The following is a 21056-nucleotide window of genomic DNA, read 5'->3' on the forward strand; positions in this document are numbered from 1 at the left end:
CACAATGAGTTTAAAAATAGTAAGAAGAGGATAAAACGCTACCAACAATTATGCCTTGAAAAGTTGACTAAACCACCATCTTCCAACATGAGGGAGAAACTGATTTATGGATAGATAGATAGATAGATAGATAGATATAGTGGTTCTTACCATGAGGCTCCAGAACTTTAATCTATAACCCACAAAAGGGTGTAAGAGCAGCTTGGAAATTATGCCAACCTTAATTATACTTAATGTGAATTATTCAGAAGTGCAGCAGAGAGAGGAAAAAATTTATTTCATACAAAGGAGCCTGACATTTTAATTGGTCCTTCAGAAAAGAGACAAAACAATTTCCTCTCAAGAAAATTTACATCTTCCCCATCAAAACAGCAGCCTCAGCCGAGCAGAACTTCATTAACAAGATTAATTATCATGCCAGTGTCTGCCTCATCAGGTGTGCTGGCCAGGTGAAGAGCAGAACACAAAGGAAGGGGGGCTGGCGTCACACCTACAGCTTGGCACTGATTTCAAGAGAAGACAGGACACAATAAGGCCATCTTACCTTGATCATTAGCCATTTTGTCAGGATGTTCCACTGCAAGGCAAAAACAACAACAAAACAACACTGTCAGTCATTTTTTATCAGTAGGCACTTCGATGCATCAAATCAGCCATTTTGTTAGCTAACTTTCTTATCAAGTTGCAGACTCTCTGTTCTCCCCCCCCTTTTTTTTTTTTACTCTCCAGTCGATTGTATCAGAATATGACAGGGAAGATTTTGACGTTATTCTTTAATTTCAGAATCATCTTGAGAGACGGAAAGTACAAGTGTCAGTCAGTTCATTTGTATCTCATAACTAATGAAGTCAGATGTTGATTGTTGAAGGAGAATAAGAAGTCTCAGGTTGTCTCCACCCACAGCTCCCCTGATCTGGGGTATCATTAGGAAAGCTTAATTAAGAAGTGAGATTCAAGAAAAAGAAGAAGAAATGGTTTCTTTCAATAATTAGGCACAAACCCTCCTGCACACTGAAAGCTAGCTCGTCGTTTCATTTCAAAAGCGATTTTACATGCTTTTAAAATATAATAATCACATACAAAGGAAAGATGGGATTACAAGTGCTCCAGTTAAGTCTTCAGGATTTATAGACATTGCCAAGACTCTCAGGCTGCAGTGGCCTTCAGCTATTTATTTAAATAGTGCAGAGAACGCAGCTCAAGTTGAAATCTTACAGAATTCTGTACTGCTCTTCTATTGTTTCAGAATGTTTGGGAGAAATACTATGTTAGGAGTAACCAATGTGGTGATCTCTAGATGTTTTGGACTACAGAACCCATCATCCTTGGCTATTGTGGGCCTGGGGCTGATGGAAGTTGTAGTTGAAGCAATGATTCTTCAACATCAACTTCTTTGAACAGGTCATGTTGTGCAGGTGCCTGATTATCGTCTTCCAAAGCAACTACCCTATTCTGAACTTAAAAATGGAAAGTGTAATGCTGGTGGTCAACAAAAGACTGTCTCAAGGCAAATTTTTAAAAATGTAGTATAAACACCAACAATTGGGAAACACTTGCCTGTGAGCACTCCAATTGGAGAACAGCCTTTACCAAAGGTGCCATGGGCTTTGAAGACACTCGAACTCAGGACGCAAGGGAGAAATGTACTAAGAGGAAGGTATGCTTGGCAAATCCACACCGTGATCAACTCCTGCCCAGAAACCAATGTCCCCACTGTGGAAGGATGTGTGGATCCAGAATTGGCCTCCACAGTCACTTACGGACTCATTGTTAAAACTGTGTTTATGGAAGACAATCTTACTTGGCTATTAGGGATCGAAGAAGAAGAAGAAGAAGAAGAAGAAGAAGAAGAAGAAGAAGAATTCAACAACCCTGGAGGGCACCATGTTAGTTACTCCTGTGTTATGAAATGTCTGCCCAAGAAATATCATTGTGTAGATGCTTTGCATATCTAGCAATTATGCATCAAAGGGGCACCAGAACATAAGCCCGAGTAGTTCAGTGGCATCTCATTCACCACCCAATTTCTCCTTTTTATACCCATTATCCAGTCATGCTCCTGCCCACACGCAGAGCCCACACATAGTATCATCCTCTAGCTGACCACCCAACTGAGTCGTATGCCTTTTGGGGTAGGTCAGCTACCTACATGACTGAATCTTGCTTAAAGTATGAAGCAATTGAAACAGGTTGTGTTCAAAAGGTGACAAAATACTTTTGGTCTTCATAAATGAAGGCAAGTAATAAAGGATGGATACTGTTCTATCTGTCCATTCACTACTCAATCCAATCTTTATGTTGTCAAAGGTGTGACAAAACAAGCCAGAGGGTATAAGGAATCAAATCTCAAGTCTTTGCAGTTTTCTGATAGGGGTGGCACTCTCACAAAATACATTTATTGTGTTAAATCTGCCAAACATAAATATATAACCAATTCTCCATTAGGAGAACATCTGAGGCATAATGAGTGCTGCTGATTTGCTTTGGAATATGCTATTTTGGTAATCCAGCTCTCGGCTTGTTGGAGACAGAGAAGAGGATATATAAAAAATGAAAAGCATCTTTCTATTATAGCCATGGTGGAATTTGGGCAGTTCATGGAAAATTATGGTTTACAAAACCAGAGGCAACATATCCTTGAATACAAAGGAAGCTGTATCTTTTAAAATTTAATTGGATTAAATAAATTGGCAATGGTAAGTCTACTAATATCTCTTACGTATGACAACTAATTGACACCTCGCCATACGAAGGTGTCATGTACCATGTCAGACCACTGGGTTCATCTAGCTCAGTACAGTGGTACCTCAGGTTAAGTACTTAATTCGTTCCGGAGGTCCGTTCTTAACCTGAAACTGTTCTTAACCTGAAGCACCACTTTAGCTAATGGAGCCTCCTCCTGCTGCCGCGCCGCTGGAGCCCGATTTCTGTTCTTATCCTGAAGCAAAGTTCTTAACCTGAAGCACTATTTGTGGGTTAGCGGAGTGTGTAACCTGAAGCGTATGTAACCTGAAGCGTATGTAACTCAAGGTACCGCTGTAGTGTCTACTCTGACAGGCAGCAGATCTGCAGCACATTGGATAGGTCTCTCTCCCAGCCTGACCTGGAGATGCTGGGGATTGAACCAGGGACCTTCTGCATACAAAGCAGATGATCTACCACTGAGCTACACACTTCCCCTTCTACTGAGCTATGCAACAGCACAGGGGACTCTTGGCTGCATATCCCAGCTGTTCGTTTCCTGAAGTTATCTGACTGGCCACTATAGTAAACACGATAGTGGACTAGATCAATATTTGGTCAATCCTGCAGGACTCTGCGCAAGTTCTTGCAGGTCTTATGGATTTATGTTCTTGCAGGTTTTATGGATTTATGTTCTTGAGAGCCAGTGTGGTGTAGTGGTTAAGAGCGGTAGACTCGTAATCTGGGGAACCGGGTTCGCGTCTCTGCTCCTCCACATGCAGCTGCTGGGTGACCTTGGGCTAGTCACACTTCTCTGAAGTCTCTCAGCCCCACTCACCTCACAGAGTGTTTGTTGTGGGGGAGGAAGGGGAAGGAGAATGTTAGCCGCTTTGAGACTCCTTCGGGTAGTGATAAAGCGGGATATCAAATCCAAACTCTTCTTCTTCTTCTCTTCATTGAGCTAATGAACAATCACCCAACAAAATGTTATTGTGAGAAGAATTCTACTAAATATCTCTCTTGGTTTTGGTCGTTGAAAATCTTACAGTCCTGCTAGGTAAAGGTAAAGGACCCCTGGATGGTTAAGTCCAGTCAAAGGCGAGTATGGGGTTGCAGCGCTCATCTCGTTTTCAGGTCGAGGGGACTGCTTTCTAAGTCATGTGGTCAGCAGGACTAAACTGCTTCTGGCGCAACGGAACACCATGATGGAAACCAGAGTGCACAGAAACGCCATTTACCTTCCTGCCACAGCGGCACCTATTTATCTACTTGTACTGACATGCTTTCGAGCTGCTAGGTTACTCTGTCGCAGGGATTTGAACTGCCAACCTGTTGATTGGCAAGCCCAAGAGGATCAGTGGTTTAGACCACAGTGCCACCCGCGTCCCTACAGTCCTGCTAACCCATATTCAGCTATTCTCCCCAAAATCCAGTTCTTGCTGCATATCTAGGACAGTATTCCCCAACCTGATGCCCTTCAGATGTTCTGGACTACAACTCTCATAACTGATCAACAACCATCTGTTCAAAACATCTGCAGGGCACTAGTGTGGAGAAGGCTGAACTTTATAAGGAAGTGTGTAGGAATCTACTGACCCTTTCGCTTCCACATTGAACCAAAGGACAGAAATCCTAGAGCATAATTTTATAACGGGTTTCTTCACAGGTCTATACCTATGATTTATAATTAGGGCATCAAAAACAAACACAGTTTGTCAACATGCCCTGGCCAAAACCTTTATCTCAAGCATTTATGGCATTTGTAACTAAGCTTTTTTTTGCTTTTCATGTCCCTTCCACTGCTGTACTGCTAAGAGGATGTAACCCTTGTCATAAATAGTGCCATGAAAAATTTCAGGGTTGCTTTGGTCTATGACATTGGTTCCTGGCAAGTTCTCTGTAACTCAGGGATGTAAGTTGGTTTCCCATTCCCACACTTGTCACCCCAGTGAAGCATTAGAGGGCACTGTAACGCTAAAAATTCTGCTTGATGTTGTCTCTTCAAAAAAGAGAGAGAGGGAGAGAAACACTCCATGATGACAATATCAGCAATTATAGAGCAGTTTTTCAAAAAAGAGAAAAGGATGATTGCAAATTTAACACCGTTGTCGATCATGTCCTGCAGAAAGCCCCAAATAAGGACCTTTCTTGTCTGTGTTAATAGGAGGGTAATGCCGATCAGAATTAACAAGCAAAGAGCAACCTCTCTCTTCCTCCCTCCCTCCCCGACTGACACATATCAGTTCACATAATTTATACATCCTTCAAATTAAGGTTACGGATGCTCTCTCTATGTACTGTGATAGCAACGCATCTCCTAGGCAATTTCCAGAGGGTTAGTCTGTTAGTCGGCTGCCGTGAAAACAACAAAGAGTCTTCGGGCATCTTAAATAGGAAGCGTTAGATCCCACTTTAGCAACCCTTAGAGCAGACCCACTGAAATAAATGGACTCAAGTCGGTCATGACTTACCCAAGGCCATTGATTTCAATAGGTCTACTCTGAGTATGGCTTAGTCAGATACAACCCTGGAAGAAAGATGATGGCATATACTGTATTTTTCTGTGTATAAGACACACCCATGTATAAGATGCCCCTTATTTTGGGAGACTCCAAATTAAGAAAACACCCCTCAGCACAACCCATGTATAAGATGAGCCCCAATTTTAAACCTAATTTTTTGGTAGGAAAAAACCCTAGTCTTATACGTGGAAGAATACGGTACTTTTATGGAATGTAGTCCATGTCATCGGATGCATGAAGTATGTCCTTTTCATTTGGCAGGTGACACACACCTGGTTAGGAGTGGTGGATTTTACATAGTGAGGTGAAAAGGAATGAAAGGAAAAAAATACAGACTACAGGGGGAACTGTGGGAAAACTGGGTAGAGCTCTTGCTAGCAGGTCCCCTTGATAATACTGGGGTGGGAGCAGTTTGACCACTATACTAGGAGGACTCTCCTGTGTGAGTGTCTGAGGGCCCTGCTCCTTCCTGCCACTCACCATCTGGCCCAGGGCAGGGCCTGAAGCCTCACAGGGACTGCTGCGCTCTGCTGCCCAGGAGGACTCTCCTGTGTGAGTGTCTGAGGGCCCTGCTCCTTCCTGCCACTTACCACCTGGCCCAGGGCAGGGCCTGACAGGCCTCACTGGGACAGTTGCTGTTACTGCTGGAGGGGTGCAGAGTGCTTTTAAAATGTTTTTAAAATTTTCTTTTGAATTTTTTGTATGTGGGGGGGGGGGATGGATGTTTATTGGGCCTGGCAATTTGTTTGATTTTATGTTTTTGTCATTTTTACTGTTTTTTCTTTGTATTGTTTTATTGGTTTGTTGTTGTTGTTTTTTAAGGTGTTATTTTGTTCTTAAGGGGAGGGGTCAGGGCCGCCGGGGAGTAGGTCCCAGCCAACAAAATGGCTGGGGCATGTTCCACAGGGGGGGATGCACTGGGACAACCGATCTCAGTGATCACGGGTAGGAGGAGGAGTTATGCTAAGACCAGACCGTGTCATTACGGAGAAGGCAGGTTTAGTCGTTGTCTGAGGACTATCCCTGCCTCCGGGTCTGGTCCTGACCGGATGGATACTAGAATCAGCAAGGGATACCCACATGACCTGAAGGTGCTGCTGTGCAATGCCAGGTCAATGATTCATAAGACCACTGCCATCCATGACTTGATCATGGATGGAGGACTTGACATGTGTAACAGAGACTTGGTTGGATGAAGCAGATGGGCCTGTCCTTGCTGCTGCTTGTCCACCAGGTTTCTCTTACACACAGCAACCCAGGTCATGTGGGCGGGGAGGGGGGGGTTGCAGTGATTTTTAGTAAGTCATTAGTTTGCACCAGGCGTCCTATTGGGAAGACCCAGTTTTCCGAGTGCATGTTCAGGAAGTTGGGCAATAGGGGCAGTACAGGATTCCTCTTGGTGTACCGACCTCCCTGCTGCACCAAGGATTCCCTACCCGAGCTGCTTCAGGTTGTGGCGGATGTTCTCCTGGAGAAACCTAGCTTGGTTGTCCTAGGGGATTTTAACATCTATGCTGACATGACCTTACAAGGGGCTGCTCGGGACTTCGTGGAAAGCATGGCCTCCATGGGGCTGTCCCTGAATAAGTCTGGCCCAACCCATAGCTGCTGACATGCCTTGGACCTGGTGTTTACCTCTATGGATGTTGGTGATCTGACACTAAGTAAAAGCGAAACGAAAGAAGTGCCATGGTCAGACCACTTCCTGGTGCAACTGGACTTCTCTGCGACCCATCCCCTCTGCAGGGAGGTAGGACCGATTGGGATGGTCCGCCCCCACCACTTAATGGATCCAAATGGTTTCCAGAGAGTGGTAGGGGATGCTTTATCCCATGTTGATGGCCTTTCAGCCGATTCCCTGGTGGCCCGCTGGAATGTGGAGTTAACCAGGGCTATTGACTGTTTGGCTCCGAAGCGCCCTCTCCGATTGCATGGAGCCCGGGCAGCCTCGTGGTTTTCCACGGATCTGAGGGCAATGAAACAATAGTTGAGACGGCTAGAGCGCCGGTGGCGGATAACTCATTCCGAATCTGACCGGACACAGGTTAGAGCTCAACGTCGAGCCTGCCAAGTGGCGATAGCGACAGCGAAGAAGACTTTCTTCGCCGCCTCTATTGCATCTGCAGAAAACAGAAGCAGGAGACTTTTTCAGGTGGTCCGCAATCCCTTTCAGCTCTATAATTCTATTTTCCTATGATTCCGGGGCAGCAAACTTTCTCTCAGTTCATGGCTTGGCACAATAAAGGACTCTTAATAAGCCACTGCCTCACAGTTCCCACTTATAATACAGTTTGCAATTAAGATTCTTTTGAAAATGAGGAGTGACACATTAGAAGAAAATTATGCTACAGTTGTGGCACAGCAGAATAGCTCTCATTAGCCCTGCTCTTCCTGACTTACCTATTTCAGCCACAGGTGAAGGGGAAAGGCAGACTCTTAATGAATTATTTCAGAGACCGAGGGGGTGGTGGTGGTGGGAATCCCTTCTCTGCATGACATTAATTCACTTGGCTCTTTTCAACCTGCAATTCTGTAGTAAAGAACCTTCTAGAACATAGTGGCATAACTTTGGATACTAAAGAAGAACATTGCTGCTGAATATTTACTATTTAGTGTTATTAATCTGTCTGCTGTAAGCCTAATGGGACATTGAGAGTGAAATGTTGTCTTCAGAATGATTAAGTACGGATCATTAACTGCAAAGGGAACTTCTGGTGCCACATTGCATCATTTTTGTAAGCATCTATGAAGAGGGCATTTACTTCATAAAACTTATATGCCACTTGATTGTAAAAAACAACAACCCTCAAAGCCATTTACAAAGAGAACAAAACCATAAAACTATCCATAAAAACAGTTAAAAACAGCTACTTAGAACATTTTTTTATATTAAAAAATCAGCACTAAACGAAAAATGAACTTCAACATTCTACATATCTGGGTAGGATTGTCTAAACAGAAACGTTTTTAATAGCTGCCGAAAAAGAGTACAGTGGAGGTGTTTGCCTAATGTCAAATGGCAGGGAGTTCCAAAGGGTAGGTGCTTCTATACTTAAATATTTTGTTGTTGTTGTTGTTTAGTCGTTTAGTCGTGTCCGACTCTTCGTGACCCCATGGACCAGAGAACGCCAGGCACTCCTGTCCTCCACTGCCCCCCGCAGCTTGGTCAGACTCATGCTGGTAACCTCGAAAACACTATCCAACCATCTCGTCCTCTGTCGCCCCCTTCTCCTTGTGCCCTCCATCTTTCCCAACATCAGGGTCTTCTCCAGGGAGTCTTCTCTTCTCATGAGGTGGCCAAAGTACTGGAGCCTCAGCTTCACAATCTGTCCTTCCAGTGAGCACTCAGGGCTGATTTCCTTCAGAATGGAGAGGTTTGATCTTCTTGCAGTCCATGGGACTCTCAAGAGTCTCCTCCAGCACCATAATTCAAAAGCATCAATTCTTCGGCGATCAGCCTTCTTTATGGTCCAGCTCTCACTTCCATACATCACTACTGGGAAAACCATAGCTTTAACTATACAGACCTTTGTTGGCAAGGTGATGTCTCTACTTCTCAAGATGCTGTCTAGGCCTGTCATTGCCCTTCTCCCAAGAAGCAGGCGTCTTTTAATTTCGTGGCTGCTGTCACCATCTGCAGTGATCATGGAGCCCAAGAAAGTAAAATCTCTCACTGCCTCCATTTCTTCCCCTTCTATTTGCCAGGAGGTGATGGGACCAGTAGCCATGATCTTCGTTTTTTTGATGTTGAGCTTCAGACCATATTTTGCACTCTCCTCTTTCACCCTCAATAAAAGGTTCTTTAATTCCTCCTCACTTTCTGCCATCAAGGTTGTGTCATCTGCATATCTGAGGTTGTTGATATTTCTTCCGGCAATCTTAATTCCGGCTAGGGATTCATCCAGCCCAGCCTTTCACATGATGAATTCTGCATATAAGTTAAATAAGCAGGGAGACAAAATGCAGCCTTGTCGTACTCCTTTCCCAATTTTGAACCAGTCAGTTGTTCCATATCCAGTTCTAACTGTAGCTTCTTGTCCCACATAGAGATTTCTCAGGAGACAGATGAGGTGATCAGGCACTCCCATTTCTTTAAGAACTTGCCATAGTTTGCCATGGTTGACACAGTCAAAGGCTTTTGCATAGTCAATGAAGCAGAAGTAAATGTCTTTCTGGAACTCTCTAGCTTTCTCCATAATCCAGCGCATGTTTGCAATTTGGTCTCTGGTTCCTCTGCCTCTTCTGAATCCAGCTTGCACTTCTGGGAGTTCTCGGTCCACATACTGCTTGAGCCTTCCTTGTAGAATTTTAAGCATAACCTTGCTAGCGTGAGAAATTAGTGCAATTGTGCGATAGTTGGAGCATTCTTTGGCACTGCCCTTCTTTGGGATTGGGATGTAGACTGATCTTCTCCAATCTTCTGGCCACTGCTGAGTTTTCCAAACTTGCTGGCATATTGAGTGTAGCACCTTAACAGCATCATCTTTTAAAATTTTAAATAGTTCAGCTGGAATACCATCACTTCCACTGGCCTTGTTATTTGCAGTGCTTTCTAAGGCCCATTTGACTTCACTCTCCAGGATGTCTGGCTCAAGGTCAGCAACCACACTACCTGGGGTATATGAGACATCCGTTTCTTTCTGGTATAATTCCTCTGTGTATTCTTGCCACCTCTTCTTGATGTCTTCTGCTTCTGTTAGGTCCTTTCCACTTTTGTCCTTTATTATGGAAATCTTTGTACGAAATGTTCCTTTCATATCTCCAATTTTCTTGAACAGATCTCTGGTTCTTCCCATTCTATTGCTTTCCTCTATTTCTTTGCATTGCTTGTTTAAGAAGGTCTTCTTGTCTCTCCTTGCTATTCTTTGGAAATCTGCATTCAATTTCCTGTATGTTTCACGATCTCCCTTGCATTTTGCTTGCCTTCTCTCCCCCGCTATTTGTAAGGCCTCATTGGACAGCCACTTTGCTTTCTTGCATTTCCTTTTCATTGGGATGGTTTTCGTTGCTGCCTCCTGTATAATGTTACGAGCCTCCATCCATAGTTCTTCAGGCACTCTGTCCACCAAATCTAAATCCTTAAACCTGTTCCTCACTTCCACTGTGTATTCATAAGGGATTTGACTTAGATTGTATCTTACCGGCCCAGTGGTTTTTCCTACTTTCTTCAGTTTAAGCTTGAATTTTGCTATAAGAAGCTGATGATCTGAGCCACAGTCAGCTCCAGGTCTTGTTTTTGCTGACTGTATAGAGCTTCTCCATCTTTGGCTGCAGAGAATATAATCAATCTGATTTCGATGCTGCCCATCTGGTGATGTCCATGTGTAGAGTCGTCTCTTGTGTTGTTGGAAAAGCGTGTTTGTGATGACCAGCTTGTTCTCTTGACAGAACTCTATTAGCCTTTGCCCTGCTTCGTTTTGATCTCCAAGGCCAAACTTGCCAGTTGTTCCTTTTATCTCTTGACTCCCTACTTTAGCATTCCAATCCCCTATAATGAGAAGAACATCCTTCTTTGGTGTCACTTCTATAAGGTGTTGTAAGTCTTCATAGAATTGGTCCATTTCAGTTTCTTCAGCACCAGTAGTTGGTGCATAAACTTGGATTACTGTGATGTTAAAAGGTCTGCCTTGGATTCGTATCGAGATCATTCTATCATTTTTGAGATTGCATCCCAGTACAGCTTTTGCCACTCTTTTGTTGACTATGAGGGCCACTCCATTTCTTTTACGGGTTTCTTGCCCACAGTAGTAGATATGATGGTCATCCGAACTGAATTCACTCATTCCCGTCCATTTTAGTTCACTGATGCCCAGGATGTCAATATTTATTCTTGCCATCTCATTTTTGACCACATCCAACTTACCCAGGTTCATGGTTCTTACATTCCAGGTTCCTATGCAATATTTTTCTTTACAGCATTGGACTTTCCTTTCGCTTCCAGGCATATCCGCAACTGAGCGTCCTTTCGGCTTTGGCCCAGCCGCTTCATCAGCTCTGGATCTACTTGTACTTGCCCTCTGCTCTTCCCCAGTAGCATGTTGGACGCCTTCCGACCTGAGGGGCTCATCTTCCAGCGTCATAACTTTTATATGCCTGTTGTCTTTGTCCATGGAGTTTTCTTGGCAGGGATACTGGAGTGGCTTGCCGGTTCCTCCTCCAGGTGGATCACGTTTGGTCAAAACTCTCCACTATGACTTGTTCATCTTGGGTGCCCTGCTCGGCATAGTTCATAGCTTCTCTGAGTTCTTCAAGCCCCTTTGCCACGGCAAGGCAGTGATCCATGAAGGGGAAAGTTGCCCCTTCCCGAGCCAGCCAGGAGTCGAACCTAGAATCTTCTGATCCGTAGTCAGACGCGTTATCCATTGCACATTTCTTACAAAGGCAGAATGGGTATTATGAGACATGTGAAACAGTGCCAGTCCCTCAGGCCAGAGTGGTTGTGTGGGCATGTGGTGGGGTAATTTCACAGGTAACGTGATCCCGAGTTGTTAAGGACACAGTGTTAGGATATAAACACCTTGAACTTGGCCTGGAAGAAAATAAGGCAATCTGTGCAGATTTCTGAGCACAGGTATTATATGTGGGCAAGGCTTCACTCTTGTCAGCAATTGTGCTGCAGCATTCTGCACCAACTGCAGCTTCCAGATCAAGCACAAGGGAAGTCCCACATAGATTCCCTGGCAGTAATCCAGTCTTGAAGTAACCAATGAAAGAACTACTGCGGAAAACATTCCTGACCCAGGAGTGATTGTTAACTGTGGTACCAACAGAAGTAGGTGAGAGGCACTTCTGGCCACAGAGGTCTCCGACCAAGAAAAGGTGAGCAAAATAACGTACAAAAATGAATTATATCACACAAAAAATGACTATGCATTAGGTAAAGGTAAAGGTACCCCTGCCCGTACGGGCCAGTCGTGTCCGACTCCAGGGTTGCGTGCTCATCTCGCTCTAGAGGCCGTGAGCCGGCGCCGTCTGAAGACACTTCCGGGTCACGTGGCCAGCGTGACGAAGCTGCAGCTGGCGAGCCAGCACCAGCGCAGCACACGGAAACGCCGTTTACCTTCCCGCTATAAAGGTAAAAGGTAAAGGTACCCCTGCCTGTATGGGCCAGTCTTGACAGACTCTGGGGTTGTGCGCCCATCTCACTTAAGAGGCCAGGGGCCAGCGCTGTCCGGAGACACTTCCGGGTCACGTGGCCAGCGTGACATCGCTGCTCTGGCCAGAGCCAGAGCCAGAGCCAGAGCCGCAAACGGAAACGCCGTTTTACCTTCCCGCTGGTAAGCGGTCCCTATTTATCTACTTGCACCCGGAGGTGCTTTCGAACTGCTAGGTTGGCAGGCGCTGGGACCGAGCAGCGGGAGCGCACCCCGCCGCAGGGATTCGAACCGCCGACCTTTCGATCGGCAAGCCCTAGGCACTGAGGCTTTAATCCACAGCGCCACCTGCGTCCCTCCCGCTAAAAAGCGGTACCTATTTATCTACTTGCACTTAAGAGTGCTTTTGAACTGCTAGGTGGGCAGGAGCTGGGACTGAACGACGGGAGCTTACCCCGCCGCAGGGATTCGAACCGCCGACCATACGATCAACAAGTCCTAGGCACTGAGGTTTTACCCACAGCGCCACCCGCGTCCCTAACTATGCATTAGATCCAACCAAATCCTACTGACAGGATATCATCTGGAATTAATGGACCCAAGGTAGTCATATCTGTTGATTTCAATGAATCTACTCTGGATAAGACAGGCACTGGGCACAATCCTATGTTAGGAGAAATGTACTTGAAGATGTCAAAGATGGAAAATGAGAAGAATGGGATTTTGGACTGGAATGAGGAAAACTGAAATTGGTAGATTCATTTATCCTTAATCCACATTCAGAAAGAAAGAAGAAAAGCAAAAAAACCTTTTCAGTCATGCTAAGTATATAGATACACGCACACACACGTAGTATTTCTGCATATTTTAGAGATGGAGGTTGTTCTTTTGATGCTTACATGGTTCCTTGTGAAATTAAATGTATTGTGACCTCTCTCTTTCTCCATAATAATAATAATAATAATAATAATAACAAAAACAATAAATTATTATTTATACCCTGCCCATCTGGCTGGGTTTCCCCAGCCACTCTGGGCAGCTTCCAACAAAAGATTAAAAATATATTAAAACATCAGTCATTAAAAGCTTCCCTAAACAGGGCTGCCTTCAGATGTCTGCTAAACATCTGATAGCTGTTTAGGTGTTATGTGGTCTCGGCGGCCGCTCCCAGTCACCAGTCTAGCTGCCACATTCTGGATTAGTTGTAGTTTCCGGGTCACCTTCAAAGGTAGCCCCACGTAGAGCGCATTGCAGTAGTCCAAGCGGGAGATAACTAGAGCATGCACCACCCTGGCGAGACTGTCCACAGGCAGATAGGGTCTCAGCCTGTGTACCAGATGGAGCTGGTAGACATCTACGTGTTTGCATGTGTGGATATAGTTATTGCCAAGAGATCCTTCTGTGGGACACCAAACACATCTTCTTAATCATTATTAAGGACAAGAATCCAATAGCTTTGCATAATTGAGAGTGTGAGCCAGACATCAGAAGCTCTTTGCACCTTACATGTAGAAGCAGATTTATCGGAAAAAAAACAGTTTGAATGTTATTGAACATGACATATTTAGGGTGGATAGCATTAAATATTCATGCCAGGGTATTAGACAGTGTCCTCATAGGCTATTAGATGACGGAAGAAAATTATTTTTTTTATTTTCAAAAAAATACATCTCCTCTGATCTAAAATTCATCTCCCCGATGAGCTTGATGATACCTTGCATAAACGTTACAAAGTAGGTGATTTTGAGTTCAGATCTAGTTAGATATCTAGGTCTCCTTAGCATTTGATGTCTCATTGCTCTGCAGTTATTATACTTAGATGCTGTGACACCTAGTTGGGGGAAAAAAACCCTTCATTTTAACATGGGTTTTTCCTCTGTCACTCATTGCAAGTATGAAAGGAAGCTGGTGCCCATTTAATTTGGTAGATGAGAAGCCATAGCAAAGGAAGTGTTCTCTCATTGCAATTTATGGTGGTTTAAAAGAAGTGAAAAGCCATCAGAGTTGCACTGATTATTTTATGCAAAGAGAAATCTGACTTGGACAGGCGAGGCAAACTCCTGAAAATCCTGGCTGGGATGCGATAAGCTAAGAATGCATGCAGATGAATTGCTTAGAATTGCTTCACCCAGTTCCTGTTAATTCATTACAAACTATTACATAAAGAAGGTCTCCCATGTTCAATTTGATTTCTTGGTAGCTCTTTTTTTAAAACAACAATAAAAATTAAACAGAGAGGTATCAGCTTCTGCAAAAAGAGCAGCCATCTGTCAGAGCAGCTTAGTGCTCTGGGCTTGTAAATTCTCCAAGACAAATTCCAGTGCTTCAAATCAGCCCTAACTTGCTCACTCATTGAGTAGCACAGATGAAGACACTTGTTTCTTCGGGGTTTCATTGGAAGAGGCAAGCGCCAGGCCATGAGAGATTATTTCTCAGGAGAAACCTGATGTCTAGGCTAGCTCACTGACTCTGTGGACTGAAAGTTGCTAGGAAAAATGGAATGGGCTTGCACATTCCAAGGGCACGAATCATTTTTCTGGAAAACAAAACAAAGAACTTGATATAATTTGGAGGGGGTCCCTTTTTGATATTGTGGAATGCCCTTCCCCCAGAGTAGGGGTGAAAAAATATATAAATTTGGTTTCTCTCAGATTTTCCAAATTTAAATACCGTTCCTCACAATTCCATATCCATTTGCTTTTTGGGTGGTGGGGTCCTTATGAAAAATCATCAGCATTCTAATGTGATCATTTTTCACTATGCAGACCTTCTCCTATGTGATTTTGCCTCATGTACACATTTTTGCAGAGCAAGTTTTGCTAATAGAATGCATTTTGGTATATTTCCAATTATATAAGCATTTATATGCATAGTTCATCCTAGCACATGTGTTTTTGTACAGATTACTTGGTGGGAGAAAAGCACTGCATAATTCAGAGAAAGGTGAATGTCAAAGGGTGGTTGTGTTTCAGTCTGTGTATTATTTCAGAAGGAGCAAAATAGTTAAGATCCATTGACACAATGGCTCGCTGAGTGCTCTCACCATCGCTATGGAGCATGTTTTATATATATATATATATATATATATATATATATATATATTTATTAAAATTTTTAAACATAATTGCAGAAATAAAAAACAATGAAACATATATCATAACATATTTTCTTAGCTTCATTGGACTCCCTCACGTCTCCCGCTCCCACTTGCATCATTGTCAATTCTTACCCGCAATTTATCATCTTGTTTACATTCTTGTATCCCATTCATTTAAAATATAATCTAATAATTCTCCCAAAGGTTTATATTTTTTCCTCAATCTCACTTGTCATCCTAATTCCATCTAGTTTAGTGGTGCTCAATTATTTATGATCTAGCATCCTTCTTAACATTCAACCAAATTACAATGCTTTTTTAAATAAATCTTAAATTTCTTCCAGTCTTCTTCAACTTTCTCTTCTCCCAGGTCTCGGATTCTGCCGGTCATCTCGGCTAGTTCCATATAGTCTATCAGCTGCATCTGCCACTCTTCCAGTGTGGGTAGATCTTGGATTTTCCAGTGCTTAGCGATAAGTATCCTTGCTGCTGTTGTTGCATACATAAAAAATGTTCGGTCCTTCCTTAACACCTTCTGGCCGACAATACCCAAAAGGAAGGCCTCTGGTTTCTTAGTGAAGGTATACTTAAATACCTTTTTCAGCTCATTATATATCATTTCCCAGAAAGCCTTCACTCTAGGGCAAGTCCACCAGAGGAGAAAGAATGTTCCTTCATTTTCTTTACATTTCCAACATTTATTATCAGACAAATGGTATATTTTGGCAAGTTTAACTGGGGTCATGTACCATCTATATATTATTTTCATTACATTTTCCTTCAAAGCATTACATGCAGTGAAGTTCAACCCAATGGTCCACAACCTTTCCCAGTCCTCAAACACAATGTTGTGCCCAATGTCCTGTGCCCACTTTATCATAGCCGATTTAACCATTTCATCTTGTGTATTCCATTTTAACAGCAAGTTATACATTCTTGAAAGTACCTTAGTCTTAGGCTCTAACAGTTCTGTTTCCAACTTCGATTTCTCCACCTGGAACCCTAACTTTTTGTCATTTTTAAAATTCTACAAGGCAGGCTTAAGCAGTATGTGGACCGAGAACTCCCAGAAGTGCAAGCTGGATTTCGAAGGGGCAGAGGAACCAGAGACCAAATTGCAAACATGCGCTGGATTATGGAGAAAGCTAGAGAGTTCCAGAAACACATCTACTTCTGCTTCATTGACTATGCAAAAGCCTTTGACTGTGTCGACCACAGCAAACTATGGCAAGTTCTTAAAGAAATGGGAGTGCCTGATCACCTCATCTGTCTCCTGAGAAATCTCTATGTGGGACAAGAAGCTACAGTTAGAACTGGATATGGAACAACTGATTGGTTCAAAATTGGGAAAGGAGTACGGCAAGGCTGCATATTGTCTCCCTGCTTATTTAACTTATATGCAGAATTCATCATGCGAAAGGCAGGGCTGGATGAATCCCAAGCCGGAATTAAGATTGCCGGAAGAAATATCAACAACCTCAGATATGCAGATGACACAACCTTGATGGCAGAAAGTGAGGAGGAATTAAAGAACCTTTTAATGAGGGTGAAAGAGGAGAGCGCAAAATATGGTCTGAAGCTCAACATCAAAAAAACGAAGATCATGGCCACTGGGCCCATCACCTCCTGGCAAATAGAAGGGGAAGAAATGGAGGCAGTGAGAGATTTTACTTTCTTGGGCTCCATGATCACTGCTGATGGTGACAGCAGTCACGAAATTAAAAGACGCCTGCTCCTTGGGAGAAAGGCGATGGCAAACCTAGACAGCGTCTTAAAAAGCAGAGACATCACCTTGCCAACAAAGGTCCGTATAGTTAAAGCCATGATTTTCCCAGTAGTGATGTATGGAAGTGAGAGCTGGACCATCAAGAAGGCTGATCGCCAAAGAATTGATGCTTTTGAATTATGGTGCTGGAGGAGACTCTTGAGAGTCCCATGGACCGCAAGAAGATCAAACGTATCCATTCTTAAGGAAATCAGCCCTGAGTGCTCACTGGAAGGACAGATCGTGAAGCTGAGGCTTCAATACTTTGGCCACCTCATGAGAAGAGAAGACTCCCTGGAAAAGACCCTGATGTTGGGAAAGATAGAGGGCACAAGGAGAAGGGGACGACAGAGGACAAGATGGTTGGACAGTGTTCTCGAAGCTACAAACATGAGTCTGACCAAACTGCGGGAGGCAGTGGAGGACAGGAGTGCCTGGCGTGCTCTGGTCCATGGGGTCACGAAGAGTCGGACACGACTAAACGACTAAACAACAACAACAACAAAAGACTTCTTTAATCTGAGCGTAGTGTAACCAGTCTCGCACTTTATCCTTCATTTTCTCCAAACTGCAATTTCCAATTGTCTCCATCTTTTTCTAGTATTTCCCAATATTTTGGCCATTTGGCCTCCATATTGGGTCTTTTTCGGGCCTTAGCTTCCAGCGGTGAAAGCCACCTCAGAGTTTTATTTTCCAATACGTCTTTATATTTTGTCCAGACATTAAACACTGCTTTTCTGACAATATGATTCTTAAAGGCCTTATTGATCTTAACCTTGTCATACCATAAGTATGCATGCCAACCAAAAGCATTGTTAAAACCTTCCAGATCCAGAACGTCAGTGTCCTCGAGAAGTAGCCAGTCTTTTAGCCAGCAGAAAGCTGCGGCCTCATAGTACAACTTTAGGTCTGGCAGGGCAAAGCCCCCTCTTTCTTTCGCATCAGTTAATATCTTAAACTTAATTCTGGGCTTTTTGCCCTGCCAGACAAACTTAGAGATGTCTCTCTGCCACTTCCGGAAGCACTCCGTCTTGTCCACAATCTGTAGTGTTTGAAACAAAAGCAACATTTTTGGCAATACATTCATCTTAATAGCAGCAATTCGGCCTAACAAAGAAAGTTTCAATTTTGTCCAACTGTCTAAGTCTCTTTTAATTTCAGACCAACATTTTTCATAGTTATCCTTACAAAGACTCAGATTTTTTGCTGTTATGTTTACCCCTAGGTACTTTACTTTTTTAACCACAGTTAGTTCTGTCTCTCTCTGAAACCGTTCTGACTCTGTATCTGTCAAATTTTTTCCCAGCACCTTAGTTTTCTGTTTGTTTAATTTAAATCCCGCCACCCGACCAAAGTCTTGAATCAATTGTAACACTCTTTTCGTACTAGATTCTGGCTCCTGCAGGGTCAAAACTAGGTCATCTGCAAAAGCTTTAAGTTTGTATTGTTTTGCTCCGACCTGGATTCCTTCCACCAACCGGTCCCCTCTGATCATATTCAAGAGCACCTCCAGAACCAAAATAAATAGCAGAGGGGAAATGGGGCAGCCTTGTCATGTTCCTTTTTCAATTTTAAACTCTTCTGTAACCACATTGTTAACTATCAATTTAGCTTTTTGTTCTGAATATATTGCATCAATCCCATTCTCAAAACCCCGTCCCACTCCCATTTCTTTTAAAATTCCCTTCATAAATTTCCAAGAGATATTGTCAAAGGCCTTCTCCGCATCTATAAAAATTAACACTGCTTTTGTATTTATGTCTGTTTGCAAAAGTTCCAAAATGTCAATGATATTCCTTGTGTTAGCAAACAGGTGTCTACCTGGGAGAAAGCCTGCCTGGTCTTTATGAATTACTTCATTTAATACTTTTTTGAGTCTACTTGCCAAAACGTCTGCAAATATTTTGTAATCCACATTTAAAAGGGAGATGGGACGATAGTTCTTAAGTTGTGTCTTTTCAGCTTCCGATTTTGGTATCAATGTGATAAAAGCTTCTTTCCACGATTCCGGCGCCTTCTTCCCCTCCATAATTTCATTGCTGACCTCCATCAGTGGTTGTATCAGATAGTCTTTTAATGTCTTGTAGTACTTGGAGGTCAGCCCATCTGGCCCTGGGGATTTGCCCAATTGCATGTTCTGAATGGCTTGTTCAATCTCTTGTCGTGTTATTTTGCAATTCAGGATTGATCTATTTTCTTGTGACAATTTTGTTAGTCCATTTTTTTTCCAAAAATTGTTTAATCTCAACCTCATTTTGCGGCCCTTGAGTATATAATCTTTTGAAATATCTCTGGAAGCACTTTCTGATCTCCACAGGGTTCTGAATATTTCTTCCTTCAATTTCTAAATTTGTGACTGTATTTAGTTTTTGTCTCCTCTTCAACTGCCAAGCTAGCAGTTTCCCACATTTATTTGCCGATTCAAAAGTTTTTTGTTTCATTAATTTAATCTTCCACTCTATTTCCTGGTTTATCAATTTAGAATATTGTACTTGATGAAGTTTGATTTCTCTCAGGGTCGGCTGTGACTTCGGATTTGATCTTAACTTCTTCTCCAATTCTTTGATTTTCTCCAATATCTTGTCTTTCCTCTCATTTTGTATCCTTTTCTTTACAGCATTCTGTTGTATCAAGAACCCCCTCATTACAGCCTTACTTGCGTCCCAGATAGTTCTTTTTTCCACCGTAGTGTTCATGTTTATCTCAAAATAGTCCTTCAAGGCTTTTTGGGCTTTCTCAACAATCTCCTGATCTCTAAACAAATTGTCATTCATCTTCCATCTAAAGGAGCCGGTTGGTAGTAGTGTCATGTCCATCTTCGTTGCATTATGGTCAGAGCAGGTCTTTGGGCAGATTTCCACCTTTCTGACCTTGGGTGCCAGACCTCTAGTTATCCATATTTGGTCGATTCTTGTCCAAGTCAGCTGGGCTTCAGAGAAAAATGTTCCCTCTCTTCCCAAGGGGTTCTTCGTTCTCCAAATGTCAATTAAGTCCATATTGTCTGTCATTTCAAAAAAAGTCTTTGGTAGTCTGCCGTCCTTTGTAACATTTTGGCTTTGTGACTTATCCATGTTAGTTGATACGACCCCATTCATATCTCCCATCATAATGATGTTGTCATAGTCCAGATCATAGTCGCTATGGAGCATGTTGGCTGCCTTGGTACTCAATGTGAGCAATGAAACATGAAATCGGTGGCTAGAGCCCAGGTGGTGTAAGGCTCAGTCAGAAACTGACCAAACATTTTTGAGGCCTACCTCACCCATCATGTCTATCACATGGTAGTAGTGGCCGCAGTGAATAAATCTTACTTCTCTAACTCCATGGCGTCCACAAGTAGCTGTCTGGCACAACTTTTACAAGTAGTGAATGGGCTTTTGCCCTCTGACCCAGAAAGTGTTGCCCTGACACACATGGGGGGTGGGGGGCTGCCCGCTTTAGAAGATCATCCTTCCCAACCATGCTGGGGGGGCTGCACTGAGAAGGATTGGTAGGAGTCACCCCTGATTCTGAATCTTCCAAGGAACAGGAGGACAGTATAGATTTGGAAGAGTGGTTTGCAGAGGGGCATAGTTCAGAAGGCAGAAGCTGGGAAATACTGGATGGGGAACAGCTAGGAGAAGAAACACTGGAAGAGAGAGGGTTAACAAATTCACAGTCTCTGACTTCCGGGTTGGCGCCTCCAGGCAATGGCGGAGTTCCTCCGATCGGGAGGAATTTGCTCTGTGGAAATTAGGGTCTGACTGCCACGGCGAAGGCAGAGACCCGTTGAAATCACAGGCGGGAGAAGCTTGTGAACTTGGGATTCAGCTGGCACCTTTTGCGCCTCCCCTACTCGCGGGGAAACCCTGATTTGGGAATCCGGAGCGAAGTGGGGTGAGCGGCACAGTGCTTTG

The 21056-nt window shown here is 43.4% G+C and overlaps 1 protein-coding gene across 3 annotated transcripts in view; it reads right to left on the bottom strand.

Moving 5' to 3' along the window:
* The window catches only part of DCC (DCC netrin 1 receptor), a gene marked incomplete at its 5' end in the record, with an annotated part of 954207 nt that overhangs the window by 78812 nt on the left and 854339 nt on the right, over window positions 1-21056 (bottom strand). For all 3 annotated transcript variants that reach the window (XM_079994683.1, XM_079994682.1, XM_079994684.1), the window contains one exon: window positions 545-577. In XM_079994683.1, the coding sequence (XP_079850809.1) occupies window positions 545-577 (33 nt within the window). The remainder of the gene's footprint in view (window positions 1-544; window positions 578-21056) is intronic.

The sequence above is a fragment of the Podarcis cretensis genome (genome assembly GCF_951804945.1).
Source record: "Podarcis cretensis genome assembly, chromosome: 11".
Classification (NCBI taxonomy): Eukaryota; Metazoa; Chordata; class Lepidosauria; order Squamata; family Lacertidae; genus Podarcis; species Podarcis cretensis.